Source organism: Gekko japonicus, unplaced genomic scaffold (genome assembly GCF_001447785.1).
Source record: "Gekko japonicus isolate JY-2015 unplaced genomic scaffold, Gekko_japonicus_V1.1 scaffold1532, whole genome shotgun sequence".
Taxonomy (NCBI): Eukaryota; Metazoa; Chordata; class Lepidosauria; order Squamata; family Gekkonidae; genus Gekko; species Gekko japonicus.
Window position 1 is genome coordinate 332,117 of NW_015168093.1, and position 16,669 is coordinate 348,785.

At 44.7% G+C, this 16,669-nt stretch overlaps 1 protein-coding gene across 1 annotated transcript in view; it reads left to right on the top strand.

Moving 5' to 3' along the window:
• The first annotated feature begins 5,652 nt into the window (after nt 1-5,652).
• Nucleotides 5,653-16,669, top strand: part of COPG1 (coatomer protein complex subunit gamma 1) — a 34,496-nt gene continuing 23,479 nt past the window's right edge. The window contains exons 1-9 of the mRNA XM_015414746.1: nt 5,653-5,953; nt 11,363-11,415; nt 11,508-11,588; nt 12,023-12,094; nt 13,956-14,035; nt 14,607-14,682; nt 14,854-14,946; nt 16,211-16,297; nt 16,468-16,625. Coding sequence (XP_015270232.1) covers nt 5,917-5,953; nt 11,363-11,415; nt 11,508-11,588; nt 12,023-12,094; nt 13,956-14,035; nt 14,607-14,682; nt 14,854-14,946; nt 16,211-16,297; nt 16,468-16,625 — 737 coding nt within the window. The 5' untranslated portion in view covers nt 5,653-5,916. The remainder of the gene's footprint in view (nt 5,954-11,362; nt 11,416-11,507; nt 11,589-12,022; nt 12,095-13,955; nt 14,036-14,606; nt 14,683-14,853; nt 14,947-16,210; nt 16,298-16,467; nt 16,626-16,669) is intronic.

A 16,669-nucleotide genomic window follows, 5' to 3' on the forward strand; every position in this document is an offset into this window, starting at 1 on the left:
TAACACTTTAGAAAGGTTCCCAATAGGCAACCTATGCCTAATGGGAGTGCCAAATATATGGTTCCTTTGAAGAAAAACCTAATATGCCCATGAGAAGAAAAATTATGTAGTCTTTTACAGTACCACACAGCGGCCAGTGCTGCAACCTGTCTTTTAAGGTATCGGTCTCAGAACCTGATTCCAACCTTCATGTAGAATGTTTTTGTAAGTTGGTTTCAGTGGATCCAGCTTTTTGATACTGGTCCACTTTTGAATGTCTGCCATGTACGATAATAGAGATGACTGGAAGCAGGTATTCTGGACTGCAACATGATGTCAACTACTTAACTTGGAAGGCCCGATCCTTCTAAATCTGCCCATTAAATCTCTAAGCTGTCAGCTGAAGTCAAATAGGGTCTATAGCCCACTGCCTTTTACAGTTGGTAAAGTTTTAAGAACACTGCCATCTTCTGGCAAGTGTTTTCTGGAAAGCTGTGAATGTTAGCTGCAACAAAGAGCTTCACATTTGAGGTGGGGAGGGAGTCTGTGAGGGAGGATGCAGAGGTGTTTTCTGAGGAGATGCTGTTATCTCTACTGGAAAGTAAAATTGTTCCTGAAGAGAAAACAATCCTTGGAGCAGTTGAGAAGCTGGTTGGCAGAAGAATTTCCACTTTTCTGGTGTGGGCCTCTTTTGCTCTTCAGTCTGTACAGAACTGAGGGAGGAAAAAGATCATGTCTCCCACCTCTCCAAAACCTGACTTTTAAAAACTTTGTTCCCTAAGGCAAGAAGTCCTAGTGTGCATGTGAACGTATAAGTAGTCAGACTTATTTTCAGGGTATGGCCTGTCCTAAAACCTATGACACAGCTGTTACAGTCCCACCCTCAGGCATGCAGTTCACTCAGGCATCCCACTCCTGGGATCACCACTTGAACTCAAGCACTGAGAAGCAGGCCTGTAGCCACAGTGCGGAGATTTGGGGGGGGGCAATGCCCCCCACAGATGAACACTGCCCCCTCAGACAAAAATTCCAAAAAACCTGGATTATTATTATTTTTAAAAAAAATAGATGTAAGATGCGTATGGGTGTTCAAAAATCATCCCAGGCACAGTGGGAAGCTTCAGTCTCATTTTTTAAATTTTTTCCAGACTGAAAAATAAAGGGGTTTTTTAATGCAAAAAAAATAAAATTGCAAAAAATAAAATTGCAAAATGCAAAATAGAGAGAATTAGCGATTTCACACACACACACACACACACCAGCTTACACAGAAAATCAGTTGCCTGGGTAGGGTGGGGTTTGCTGAGGAGAGGAAGCTCAGCAGGGCTGAGGTGTCATAGCATTTACCCTCTAAAGCTAACATTTCCTTGAGAGGGACTGATCTCTGTAGTCTGGAGATCAGTTGTAATTACGGGAGAACTCCAGGCTAAACTTGGAGGTTGGTAACCCTACGTGGTAGGGATGCGGATCCTCCAGAATTACTGCTCATCTCCAGACTACAGAGATTAGTTCCCATGGAGAAAATGGCTGCTTTGGAGAGTTTACTCTATGGCATTGTACACCACTGAGGTCCCTTTCCTCCCCAGGATCCACCCCCAAATCGCCAGGAGGATGGGGGGGGGAGGATCTGGCAACCCTCCCCTCCCCCCCATCCCCTGCCAGTGGGCAGGGGGCACCTGGCAATCCCACTATGTGGAGAGGCAGCATAGACCTTTTCTAAACAAACCAACTGCTTCTCACTCAACCACTGATTGAGAATATGGGAAGAAAATACTAATGACTGATAAACAGGTAGTAAAAAACCCTGCTGGAATTGGTTTCAATGTGTCACATACTTACAGTGTCATTAAACATAAACAACTGCCTTCTTTGGATTCAGAACCAGTCCCTCAATTACACTGCCTAACTTCAGGAAGTTATCAGTGAAAAAAGAAGGATGCAGAAAACAGACTGCCTTAAAACACTGAAATTAGTCAAACTGCCCTGTAACAAACTGGGCCCTCTGCCTCCCCATTCAATAATTTTTCTAGGTCAGTTTTGGATTGCAAAGCCAACAGTGGGAAGGTGAAGTGTCACCTTTCCTCGCTGCACTCTGACCCAAACGTCTTTAGTGAGTCTGTGAGATAACAGAATGTTGCCGCTGGCAGCTTGGTGCAAAGTACACTGGCCGTTTGTGTAGTGCAAGTAAAGGACAAATCGGTAAAACAAGCCCTCTTCACACCAGCTGGAGCTCACCGCAGATATTAACATGTTCTGGGAGGACTATCTGGCTTACAGTAGGTACATCTCTCTTTGTGTATGTTTACAGCAGGTAGGAGAGCAACGTGAATGAGTTGTTTGCATGGGCTTTTTTTGCTTATTTTCTCATTTAAGAAAGAACTAAATAAACATTTCACAGTCCATTGCAAGAACTTTTCATTACCATCAATAGTAGTAGTAGTAGTAATAATAATAATATCTGCAAATACTTAAATACGATTCAAGAGGAACCATCTGGTGAAACCAATTCAGCTATGTACTGTAGTACAATGTATGCACTATTCTGATCCTCATGCTGGTCAGGTTAGTACTTTTACTGCATGTTGTCTTAGACATAAGTTGAGTACAACTGAACCCACAAGCATATTTAAGGGTGATGCCTTCATTTCCTTTAACTGGGCTCATGGACTTTGATTGTCTTTGACTGGGAAGAGCTGAGTCGAAAGAAATTCTAGAATGGTACAAGCAACAGACTAGAACACTCTTCATACTCAGAAATGTCCCAATTATGCCATAGCCTAAGCAGCTGGACAGAGGCCTCACCCTGCATCTCATTTAGAGGGGTAGTCGTAGTAGTCGGTTGCACTCAGTCTAAATCAGGGTCTTGTGACACTTCAAAGATGAAGATGTTTTTATTCTACATAAGCTTTTGTGAACTAGAATCCACTTTGACAGATGCAAGTAGTGGGTTCTCTCTGCATAGTTAGGATCCATCACGTGCATCAGAAAAAGTGGGCTCTGGTACACAGAGGCTCCTGCTGGAATAAAAAGTCCTTGGTGTGCTAAAAGCCTCCTGTTTCTTTCTGCCAACTACTAAATAAGTTCTTGATGTGATCTGCACTACAATCTGACCTATGTGTTTCAGAATTATTACATTCCAGGCAAATATCATGCATAATTTCCAAGAGCAACATATTGTACCAGACTGAGCTCTTAAATGCTGGGCAGAGCTGGTCTGAATTAGACCCACGCTGACTGCCTAACATTAACCTTTAGAGGTCAGTACATGGCACAGGTGACTGACTAAAGGGGTGCAGTGTGAATGGGGAAACCATCCAAACCAATTTGTGCTTGGTTGTGGTTGGAAGGCACATAATGTGGCAGCCTTGCTGAAGCGAAGCCGCTTGGGACTTCATAGGGCCTCAATGGAAGGCCTCCTGTGCCATCTGGGTTTCCATACTAGAAGTGAGATGGGATATAAATGTAAGCCTAGCCTTTTCTTTCTTAATACACTGAACTCTCCCCATTGTCCTGAGCTATGAAAATCTAGAGACAGAGCTACAGGTTCAGTTTTCTTTGGATGGGAGAGTACTGGAGACTTATGGGACAAGGGAGTACTTATGGTGCTTTTGTACTGTTTATTTTTAGACTATAAACGGAGCATATTTGAAGCAAATACTTCCACTCAGACTCCTCTGACCAGCAACTACACTGCCAATCCTGCACATTCTAAAGACAGATTTTCAGGCCATTAAGAGAATCCTTCTCAAGCATTAAAGGAACTTAACATTTGTTTGACAGTTCCTTGAGTACACTCAGTCTGACAGGGCAAAATCAGAGTGATGGGGGCCATTCATGCTATTCAAAACAATACAATTTATAACACAATTTGTTTCTCATCACTGATGTATGTTTTTTTAAATGTTGCAAAAATAAACAGCAATGTTTTTGTGGACTATTGGCCACTTCTTCAGATGCTGAAGATGTCCACAAAGGTTCAGACAAAAATAAAATTGTGCTAGTCTTTAAGGCGCCACAAGACTCCAGGCAAACAAATTTTAAGTCCATGGCTACTCCCTATGGCATTATGAGTTCCTTTTCAGTCCTATGGACTTTTAAGATAGCTCACACTGAAATCTTATATGTGTAAACATATAAACAATCAGTAAATTATCTATCATAGTAGCAGCAATAAACAAACAGTACCAAAAATGGCAGCACAAGATTAACTCAGAAACCTGGGAGACGAAGGGAAATCAATCAGCAAAAGTTTGAACCAGCAGAACAGATTTTGCCTGGGTGCTAAAACATGAAGTAGGTGGAACTCGACAAGCACCCTTTCGAAGGGAGTTCCACTAATGGGGTGCATTCACAGAAAAGGCCTTCTCTGCAGTAGATCCAAGACTACCTTCCAAAGGCTGGAGCACCTACAGGAGGGCTCATCATGATGATTTCGGTTGACACAGTTCCATATAGAATTAGTGGTCATTTAGATACACAGTACACCCTTTCCCCTACATATGTGCTCCCTAATTCTATGCGCAAGCTGTTCTTTGCATTTGGGGATAGATTTCACATTTGGACCTTTTTCTTAATCATGCCATGTATTCCCATATCCTTGTGTGCCTTGATTCTTTCTACATTTCCAGCTGTTGTATGCAAAAATCTAAAATCTTGAAGCTAGGAGCACTGCAGTATGCTAAATCAAGGAGGGGGAAAACCTGTAAAGGTAAAATAGAGGCATTGTTTTTTAAAGCACTACTAGAAATAATGTAATGGTGGGATAACAAACCATTCGGAAGAACCTGTGAAACACTGCTCTAAAGCTCAATTGCCAGCAACAAGGGCCATCGGTCGTAAGTGGTTGTTAGTGCTAAACCACCACCGATGCAGCTCCAGATAGTGACAGGACATGGTTACAGATGAATAGTGTGTGTTGCCAGCTTCTCTGTCCACCTCCGCGCCATTACGGTTGATGACAGGTAAAAACCTAATAGATACACCCCCCCACCCCCGGTATAGAGCTGTGACGATGGGGAATTCTTTGCCTTTCATACTTGCTATGCTACTGATGAAGGTGGTATCCTTAACCAGGAAAACAAAACAAAACACGAACTCTTCAAAAAACGATAGTGTACTTTTTTTTCTCGCTGACTTCTTGGGAGTTATTTCCTGAAAAGTTCGTAAACTTCAGAGGACGGCGGAAGAAAAGGAAGGCCCCTGGCGTGATCTGGTCCAGGGGGTCGCGAAGAGTCAGACTCGACTGTGCGACTGAACAACAACAACAAGGTTGCCGGGCATGATAAACTTAATGGCAGGCAACTGATGCCCTGGCACACAGATGGTTTTGGCCGGCGGCATTCCTGCTTCACTCCCTTCTTTTACACACAAGAGGGCGAGCAAGACACTCCACCCACCGGCTTTCCACTCAACTTCCCCATGTAGACGACATTTCAGCCCTTCCCCCGCCTTTGCCTCTCTTCCCCGCCCTTTCTTCCTTTGCAGCTTCACCAATCACGGAAGACTCACTTAGGTCGCGACCCCAAAGCTCCCGGAAGGCTCCAAATCCCTTCGGCGGTGGAAGCGTTGCCCGCAACCATTGGCTAGATGCTGACGGACGACACACTGCCGTCACCACTTTAGCTCCGCCCTAGTGCTGGCAGCCACGTATCACCCTCTCCAGCGCACCAGCAGAGGACTGCGCTTGCGTTTCTTGATCGGGCTGAGGTGTCTTAGTGACAAGCTGGCAGGAAGTGGCCCCCAGGCAGGAAGGAAGACTTCAGGGCTATATACACACAACCGCACACATTAGGGTCCCCTGCGCATCCCAATTCAGTTGTACTCCTTCCCTAGCATTCCTTTTCCGCCCAGGATCTTTGCCTTTCGCTTCGCCCTGGCTAGGTCTCTTCTGCTGAGCTAGACAGCTGGATCCCCATCTTCTCTGAATCCAGGGACAGGATGCTGAAGAAGTTTGATAAGAAGGATGAGGAATCGGGTGAGTTTGTGTCAGACACAATGCAAAGCAGACGTGTGCTTGGTCAGGGCTTGGGGTTTAGCTGGCAAAGAGGGAGCACGCACTGCAAGATCCAGTCCTGCCTGGTTCTTCTTTGGACAGGATCTCCATCGCGGTTCAAGGTGGGAAATCCTAGTTTATATGAGTCCTTTAATGTCAATGTCAAGGCTGTGTGGAAGAGAAAGCAGAAATAACTTGTGCTACCTGCGTGTAGTTATGTCTAGTTTCCCTGGTGACTGCATATCCCAGAGAAATCTGCCCTACTGTCAGTATCAGTTTCTTGAAGCTAGTGCTGTGTACATCTTGGGTGTGCTTTTAAAAAATGTACTTTGGGTGATAATTTCAAACGGTCAAGGTTTGCAGTGGAGTGCTGTGAGGATGATCATAATATAAAGAAGGGTCTGTTAACCACAATTGCTTTTTGCTGCAATCAACATACTGTTTGCTCCAGTAGAATAGTGGTCACCACGTGCTCATTGTGCTATTACAGGGTAAAAAAAGGAGAGGGGAAAATCCTTTCAAATAAAGCTGGTTTGATGTGTATTGGTCTCCGTGAGTTATGCAGCATTTGACTGGAAGATGCTACCATAACATTCAAGTCCATCTTGTCTACTGAAAGCACTTTATTATATTATGCAGCATTTGAAACAACCTGGATGATAAAACTAAGGAACTGAACTGGTACCCTCTGCAATAATTTCCTAGCTAAAGCATGCTGGTATAAATATGGTTCAGAATGCTATCTATTTTTAGAGTGAAGTACTGAACTGAACTACATGGTGACCAGTGTTCCCTCTAAGCTGAGTTAGTGTGAGCTAGCTCACAGTTTTTTAGCCTCCCTGGATGATAAAACTAAGGAACGGAACTGGTACCCTCTGCAATGATTTCAAGCATATCACTCCTAGCTAAGGCATGCCGGTGTAACAGGCCGGATTCACCCCCCCTGCCCGCGAAACCCCCGGGGTACTCTGGCCGGGAGGTGAATCTGGCCTGTTACACCAGTATAAATACAGTTCAGAATGCTCTCTATTTTTAGAGTGAAGTACTGAACTGAACTACATGGTGACACAAGCTTTTGGGGTTCCTTTGAAACCACAAATACATTTTTATCTTGCCTTTCCTCCAAGGACCTCAGATGGGCATACATCCTTTCTTATGTTTTACTGTCTCCTTCAATGTAACCCTAAACACACTTTCATGGGAGTAAGGCCCACTGAATAGAGCTGAGTAGGAATCTGAGTAGACCTGCTCAGGATTGCATTGTTCTTGCTGCCCCAGTAGCTGACTGTGTAACTGGCCCAAGGTCTCCCAGAGAGCTTTATGGCAGTGTGGAGATTTGAACCCAGCTTTCCCTAGCTGGACACTCGAACCACCACACAACACTGGCTCTTAACTACACTGTAGCATTTGTGTTCTGATTATTACTAATCGCATTCCCAGCCTGCCCTTCTTACACAAAATGTTCTTAAAATGCAGTTTTCACGGGCTTCTGGTTGACTTTACTGAGAAATGCAGATTATACGCTTGTCCATTATACTGTCAAATCTTAAAGTGCCACCAACTCCCTCTCTCTCTGTCATTGTCCTTCTGGAAAGCCAAATGCCTTCCTAGGCAGCATCACACAATGTAAGAAAGAAGGTATTTGCCATCAGGTCCCCTTTGTGAACACTGTGTTGGCTGAAGGGGAGAAGTAGACTAGCGATATATGGAATACATCCATCTGACACCCATAGCCAATCAAATCTCTGGGAGTTGTGTTGACAGTGTTCCACACTATCCTGTTGTGAAGTTCACTGTAGGGTCATGACTGTGCTACAGAATCTTGTAATGTATCTTATGTAGGCCCTAGGCAAATGATATGTCACTCTTGCAGTATGATCCTATAGCTCCCAAATGACACACATTTCAAATTTTATCTTCATTTTAATTTGAATAATTTATTTCATCACCATTGTTTCTCATTGCCTGTAAAAACATTTGATCTTAAGGGCTGTATTTATATTTGTTGTGCATTTTACCTTTTACTGTAATAATGCATTTATATCATTTGGTCTTTTCCTGCAAGTTTTATTTGACATGAGTCTTTAGTGTTTAGCTTCCATTCTAATAATATCAGGCTTGCTCTACTCTAGGCTAGAGTCTTTAGCCTGACTTGCAGTTGTGCCATCTATAAATGCTATATGGCATTTTAAAAAACGCCAAAAAACTTTTGTTTCTCTTATTCCTGTTCCCGCCCCCATTTTGTGTCTGTTTTCAACTGTGCAGTGGGAAGCACATTACAGTAGTTAGAAATACATTCATTTATGTATATTTATAAATACATCACAAAAGCAATCTGATCCGGCTGCTACTTAGACAGTTTCTTGAGGTTTACAACTTGTCATCTGTACACAGAATGAAAAATGTCTGACACCTTTTTTTTGCCATTAAGTCACACAACCAACTTATGGCGACCCTGTAGGGTTGAGGTGGTTTCCCATTGCCTGCCTCTTGGTCACTCCCCTGGACTTCCTTGGTGGTCTCCCATCTGCATACTAACCAGGGCTGACCTGCTTAGCTTCTAGGATCTGACAAGGTTGGGCTAGCTTGGGCTGACACTACATGTTCCTGTTTCCATCCTTCCATGCAACACTGTTAAATGAATTTTCTGTTGGATGTCTTGGGGGGGGGCTGTTTGCCTGACAATGCCCTGACATGGGTCTACAAGTAATGAATTTCCATAGCCAGATATTATGAATCACTGGCATCAATACTGGGGCCTCTATTGGATACCTGTATGGAAGTGTCTAACCCTTTCTCCTGTCATGCGGCAAACAGCAGTGTTGTGTGGTGGTTGGTATTGACCTAGGAGACCCAGGATCAATGCCATTAGAATGATCTTGGTCCATTCCTTCTGCTAACCAAACTTACATCTCTAGGTTGTTATGAGAACAAAATAGACAAGCGGGGAAAAGCTTGGAGGCAGGGTGGGATAAAAATGTGGGAGGTCGCAGGGTTTTTTAGACTCAAAATTTTGTTCATAACTGGAACGTTTCCAGATTTCGGTTGTCTTGGCATCTTAAAAATGTATGGCGATGTCTAATTTTTTTTTTAAATGTCCTTCCCTTGAACAGGGCAGGTTTCAAGAACCTCAACATTTTTAATTCATAAGCTTACCATTGTCCATATGTGCACAGGTCATTCTATTCCAGATAGGAATATTACAATTATAGATTAAAAACTCTTCTTTGAGGAGTCCAGGGATGTAAAAAATCAGCCCCAGTGTGGTGGTTGCTGCTTCTCATGGATAGAGGATGCTGTGGAGTGACACTCACACAGTTCCTGTGTCTCTGGCACCGAGCATGCTGTGCAGCACAAATGAATCAGACCTAGCAGTGAAGCAGTGTTTGGTCAGTTATCTTCCCCCCACGCGCACGCACACACACACACACACTTAGATCAAGCATGAGAAATAGGACAGAGAGAAACAATACCAGCAGTCAAAGTGGCTGCATTCACTCAGTGTAGATGGTATGAAAAGCTCTACACTAGGATCTGAGTTTGTTATGCAGCAACAACCATCCTCTTTTGGCAGTTGAAAAAAGCACTTTGTGTTTGGTGAATTCTGAAATACATAGGAATGTGTGGGCAGTAAACTGACCATGTCATAGGTGTGTGGTCAAGTATTCAATCCAACACTAGCCTTCTAAAATCTCTTGATTACCAGCAGAGCATGGCTCTTGCATATGGCATGTCCAAGGCTAAATCTGCAGTATCTCTTCTTAAAAGATCTTTGGTAGCAAGTGTGGAGAAAGACCCTGTTCTGCTTGAGACTTCAGAAAGGCCTAGATGCTTATGTCCAAAAACAAGGGCAAAGCCTAAGAAGAAGTTATAACTAAGAGTATATGGGATCAAATAAATAAGCCGGTGAAAAGGAAAGTTTTAACGCTCCTCCCCAATCATAGAGATTATTTTGATTAAAACTATTATCTGGGCTAATCTTAGCTATGTTCTTGCCCGATAGACCTTCATTGTCTTTCTTCCCTGTCTTCCACAACTAAAATTTTCCCTCATAAAGGCCATCTTCATCACCCTTCCATTCTCCTCCTTCCTTCTGCCAATCACAACCACATGTACTTCCTGTACCCCATCCTGGCTATTTTGCCTCCCCCCCCCCTTCTCCACTTCCAGATACAGATAACTTAACCTCCCCTCACCATAACTTGTCCTCCCCAGGACTAGGAAACATGGTTGTCTATTAATTTGGTGGAGCTGTGGCCAGTAGAAGCAGCAGCAGCAGCAGTGTCCTCTGTATGCCACTGAGGGACGAGAGCCTTTCTCTTCATGTAGATGGACTGGCTGTAATTGCTCATTGCACTGTGTGGTGTTTAAGGTTCATCTGTTGATAATGAAGGCCTCATATGTTAGAAAGTGCAGACTTCCCTGGGCACTGCACTGCTGTGCGCTGAAAATTATGGAATTCCCTCCCCAGATAGACTTCTCTGTCACCTTCTTTCATTGTCTTCCATGATTAGGTGGAGACTTCTTGTTTTGTATGGCGTTCCCTCACTGATTTTCATTGACCCTTTCTCCTGTTCGTGTGTGTGTCTGTATTCTGTCTTAATTGTTCTTAAATGTTTTATATGTTTATGTGTTTTTAATTTTCTTTTGCCACCTTGGGGACCCTAAGTTGGGAGGAAAAGCAGCGTAAATAAAATCTAGGGTTACCCCAGGCAGACCTCTGTGGTTTGTCTGGTTATGAGTCATGGCTGAACCACTGTGATGTGAGCAAGAATTGGCATTCAGTCATCAACAAGTGCTGGTTCCCGGCAGATTTCAGTTTGCACACCTAAAGGTAAAAGGTTTCCCTTGCTTGAAAGCCAGTCAAATTAAACTCTAGGGTGTGGTGCTCATCTCCGTTTCCAAGCTGAAGAGCCAGCACTGTCCAAAGACATCTCCGTGGTCATGTGGCCAGCATGACTAGATGCCAAGGCACACGGAACGCTGTTACCTTCCCACCAAAGTGGTACCTATTTATCAACTTGCAATTTCTTGCTTTCAAACTGCTAGGTTGGCAGGAGCTGGGACCAGAGACGGGAGCTCACTCCGTCACGCGGCACTAGGGTCTCAAAATGCTGAACTACTGGCCTTCCGGTCTGCAGTTCTGCATCTTAACCACTGAGCCACTGTTGCCACTGCACACCTAAAAGGGGCACATAATAATTAAGATAAATGTAACTGTGTTTTCTGTTCTTCTAATCATTCCAGCTGCAGTTTCTGATGCTATTCCTTCAGAAACTTGTTTCTTTTAAACAAGCTGACTAATAATACTAGTCAAACTCTGCCACCAATTAATTTCTCACCTAGTGAGCATCCTTAATCATTACAGAATCTGATGTTTTTATGTTGCAGGTGGGGGTTCCAATCCTTTCCAGCATTTGGAGAAAAGTGCTGTGCTGCAAGAGGTAAGTTCCTTTGAAATGCTGCTTAAAAACTGCCCTTTTTCCCCTGCTGTGGCATAATTGGAGATCTCCTTTGCATGCCTCTTTCCTCATAGGCTCGAGTATTCAACGAGACACCTATAAACCCTCGGAAATGCGCTCATATCCTCACCAAGATTTTGTACCTGATCAACCAGGTAATGGGGAGTATTTGTTTTTCAGCTGACACTCACTTTTTTCTGTAGATGAAACTAGCCTGCTTGTTAATGTTGAAAGGCTCGCACGTTACACAGTATTGCTCGGGGCAAACTGCTGGTTCAATAGCATCCGCAGCAGGTTGTGAACTGCAGGGCAGTTTCATCTGTTTTTCCTCTGGGCTGGCTGGATGGACAGCTGTGCAGTGTCATCAAATGACTCCCACGTGGACGGAGGCAGCTGTAAAAGTGGTTCCTCGTGGGTAGGAAGTCGGCTGTTGCTGACCTCTCCTCTCAGCAGAGGTGGACTGTTGACATGAGTTCACGGCAACTGCTGACAGTGGCTGTTGTGCTTTTTCTGGAAATACTAGAAGTGATTGATTTTTGTCTACCAGCACAGTTACCAGCAATATATATATATATTTTTCCCATTCTAGGGGGAACACCTTGGCGTGATGGAAGCTACCGAATCTTTCTTTGCAATGACCAAACTGTTCCAGTCCAATGATGTAAGCCTACCATGTGCACATCAGTGTCAATAGAGGGAGAGGTGCAAGAGTGTGGAAATCCTAGCTCGAGAGTATAGCCCAGTTCCAACAGCTACCAGAGGGCTGCTCTGACAATGGAACGGGGAGTGGCGGGCCAAAGCCCCATGTTGCCTATACCAAATGAGGCAGCTGTAAAGTTCCATTGCCACATTTGCTGTTCATTTGCCCCACTCTGTGACCTTCTAAGTGGGCGGTTGTTGGAACCAGTTGATGATCTTGGGGAATGAATAGACAGGTTTGGCCCAAGGGCCACTAGTTGCTGAGACCGTCTAGTCCATAGCCTTTTCTTTGACGAGTCCTGGTGAAGACAGTAGAAGTCGTGTGAAGCATGCCATCCCACTAATTCCATGGTTTTGTTTCGGCAACATCTGCTTGCCTCTCTGTCTTTGTCTTATATGCAAGGCACAAACTGAGCGTTGCTTTAAAACTGAGGGTTGGTTTAAATAATACTCAGGAACCCACCTGCTTGAGGGAAACAAAGACATAACAACAGATTCCCATATTTTATTTATTTATTTATTATATTTATACCCCGCCCATCCGGCAAGCAGGCTCAGGGCGGCTTTTAAAAACCTTGTTCTGCTTTACTGTGGAGAAAATATTCCAAGCCACTCTGCCCCACCATAAGGGCTAATGACAGAACTGTGCTTGCGACCCACAAATTGGGGTCATTTGTAGATTTCAATCCTGGCTTGGGGAGGCTGCTCTTGAAGCTAGATGCTTGTATTTACTAGATGCAAGTAAGCTGGGAAAGGAGATGACTCATGTGAAAGAGAAAGCTCTATGGAAGCTGGTTAGCTGGATTTGGGCAGACAGTGTATATTCTGAGATCACAAGGGAGCGCCATACTTGCTCTTAGTAAGATCAGGTAGTGTAAATGGTGAACGCTTGTACAAAAATGGGAAGAGAGGAAAGTGCAGTTTACTTACACAGCAAAGGCTTCCTGTTTGACAAATGGTGCGTGGAGGCCAAGAGATCATAACTGACCTGAAACTAGTGAGTCTGCAGGTCTGACTGCAGCACTATGTCCAGCAGAAGCGGCTGACTCAGTGCAGAGCTTCCTGGATGGCTTAAGCAATTGTTATTCAGAAAACATATTTTGTGTTCTTAATTTTGTAGAAAGACAGTTTTGATCGCTGCCTGTCCTCTTTCTCCCTCTTTCTCCTCCCCTAGGGGGGAAACACCCCCCCCCCCCCAAGATCTGTTCTGTGAATATTTGAGATTTCTCCTGTTGTGGGAGCACATGCTTTGCATGCCCAGGATTACATAACAGATCATCATTATGTCTGGTTCCTGAGATCCCAGAGAGCCACTCAGAGTCAGAGGCAGCAAACTGGGCTAGATAGTCTGAGTCAGTAGAAGGTGGGTTTTTATCTTCATATGGGCCCTCCAGTGTAACTTCCTTGATCTTCGTCGTGGTCTCTGTGCAGTCCCACACATGGGTTGGGCGCCTGCTTTTTGCCAAGACTGCCTGCCCTTTCAGTGCAATCGTATACATATCTCAGTGAGTTTAGACTAGAGTAACTCTTCATAGGATTGCACTGTTTGTCCATTTAAAGGATATTCAGCATCTCAGAAAACTGCTGAAGGCGTGGCTTATAGTGTAATCCTATACATGTTAACTCAGGAATAAGGTCTGATTTATTTTGTGGAGATTACTACAAACATTTAGGATTGGTGCCTGTGTTATCAGTCAGATGCAGTCTCAAAGGTGTGGTGAAGATGCGGGGGAATCCAACAGAAGAATGGTTGGAGTTCAACAGCAGTGGCAACATTATGTCTTTTGCTCCCTAACACTCTTGTTTGTGGTTCTTCACACCAGTCAACTCTCCGCAGAATGTGTTACCTGACCATCAAAGAAATGTCCAACATTGCTGAAGATGTCATCATCGTGACTAGCAGGTGAGTCCTTGCGGAGCGGATATCTTTTTTTCTTAGTTGTGTGCATTTCCTCTTAGCCTCGCAGGGTTGGCTGAAATACCTACAGAGAATTATGCAGATGAATGGCACAGTTGGTGAGAGGTCATGTGTCTATTAAAACACAGATGCTGAAGTTTAATAGCTGGGCTGGATCTCTCCTGCCCGCTTTCTGTCTCCCCTCCACCTCCTTCCCCCAAATCATTTGCTATGCATATGTCAAAGCGTGTTCCAGCTTAAGAAAGAATAACATCAAACATTTTAGCTAAACTATTACAGGGTGGTGGCCTGTCACTGTTTGCAGGCAAACCAGAACAAGTTCTTTGCATCATCTGCCAATGCAGGTCTGTATACATTGACTGTGTGGCCATAGGGTTGTGCCGTTTTCATACAACACAGACACATTATCTTGCTTATTTCTCTTTTTTCCCTAATTGCTGAGAGCATACTTAGTTTGCTCAGTTCTTGCAAGTCTTTCAGCTGTTGCCTGCTTATTGCAAAGACTGGTTGCATAAATTCAGAACAGCAAACACTCTTCCCCAATCTTTTTTTCCAGTTTAACTAAAGATATGACTGGGAAGGATGACAGTTACAGAGGCCCTGCTGTGCGAGCTCTTTGCCAGATCACTGATGTAAGTGCCGGCTGTTTAGATGCTGCTAAATGGTCTCCTCTGTATATCATTTTGCATTTCCCATCTCTTACGTTTGGGGGAGGGTTCTCCTCTGAATTTCTTCAATTTGCTCTCCCCCCCCCTTCCTCAAAGTCCTATCACCTCCAAAGAGCTGTTTTGTCTTCTCCACAGAGCAGCATGCTGCAGGCCATTGAGCGCTATATGAAGCAGGCAATTGTGGACAAGGTGCCCAGCGTGTCCAGCTCTGCCCTTGTGTCCTCCTTGGTACGTTGACGTTTATGGAGTCCTTGCCCTAAGCCAGGGGTGTATGTAGGGGAGTGAGTGGTACATTGTCTGCTATCAACTGTAGAGCCAGTTTGGTGTAGTGGTTAAGTGCGTGGACTCTAATCTGGGAGAACCGGGTTTGATTCCCCACTCCTCCACTTGCACCTGGCTGGATGACCTTGGGCAAGCCATAACTCTGGCACAGCTGTCCTTGAAAAAGAGCAGTTTCTGTCAAGAGTTCTCTCAGCCCCACCCACCTCACAGGGTGTCTGTTGTGGGGAGGGGAGGGGAAAGGAGTTTGTAAGCCACTCTGAGACACCTTTGGGTAGTGAAGGGCGGGGTATAAATCCAATCTGTTCTCTTCTTTTTCTTCAACTGTAGCAGTGGCAACATTACATTTTTTAATATAGGGAACATCATTGGAGATTTAAAAAATATATATTGTGTGGTTCCTTTGTACCCAATGGGGACCCAAAGCAGCTTACATCCTTCTCCTCTCCTCCATTTTATCGTCACAACAATCATGTGAGGTAGGTTAGACTGAGAAAGTGTGACTGGCCCAAGGTCACCTAGTGAGCTTCCATGGCATGAGTGGAGATTTGAACCCAGGCCTCCCACGATACTAGTCCAACACGCTTAACCACTACACCACACTGACTCTCAAAATGCACTCTGCAGTCCTGAGAAGAAGCTTGTTGGGCCACTGTCCTGTTTTTTGGAAGTAGTTGCGATAGTATCACTCTGAAGCTTTAGGCCTTTTTGCCAAATGGTATTAAAAGCATCAGCTAATTCTCATTAGGGTTCAGATACTGAATGGGGAGAGAAGGAAGACAGAATTAGCTTTGATGCCGCTCAAGCCAGAGAACCCAAAGTTTATTCCAAATCTCCTCACCCCGCCCCCCCGCACTGGAAAAGACCCTGATGCTGGGAAAGATTGAAGGTCAAAGAAGACGGGGACGGCAAAGGATGAGATGGTTAGACAGTGTCAGCGATGCAACGAACATGAAATTGAGCCAACTTCGGAGGACGGCGGAAGACAGGAGAGCCTGGCGGGAGATTGTCCATGGGGGCGCGAAGAGTCGGACTCGACTGTGCGACTGAACAACAACAACAACTGAATGGGGAGAGAAGGAAGACAGAATTAGCTTTGATGCCGCTCAAGCCAGAGAACCCAAAGTTTATTCCAAATCTCCCCCCCCCCCGCCCCCAACGTAATTACACGATGCCCATTCCTGACGCGCTTTCTGGCTTGCTTTCCTCACAGCACCTTCTGAAGACCAGTTTTGATGTGGTCAAACGCTGGGTGAACGAGGCTCAGGAGGCAGCTTCAAGCGACAATATCATGGTCCAAGTAAGAAACATAAAACCACACAAAACCCATTGAAACTGGCAATGATCCTGGACTCTGGTCCTGCATTTCTGGGCCAGTTGTATTGGGGGGTTGGAGAACATCACTGGGTGTGTGTGTGTTGTGCCTTTGGCCATGCTCCTTTCCCCCACCTTCTCTGCTTACCTCCCCAGTATCATGCACTTGGCTTGCTGTATCACGTGCGCAAGAACGACCGCTTGGCTGTGAACAAGATGCTTAGCAAGTTCATGCGGCAGGGCCTGAAATCACCTTTTGCCTACTGCATGATGATCCGAGTAGCCAGCAAACTGCTAGAGGAAGAAGCTGGAGGGTAAGGACATCTTCCTCCCTTATAAAGAACGCCCTTCGTGCCCC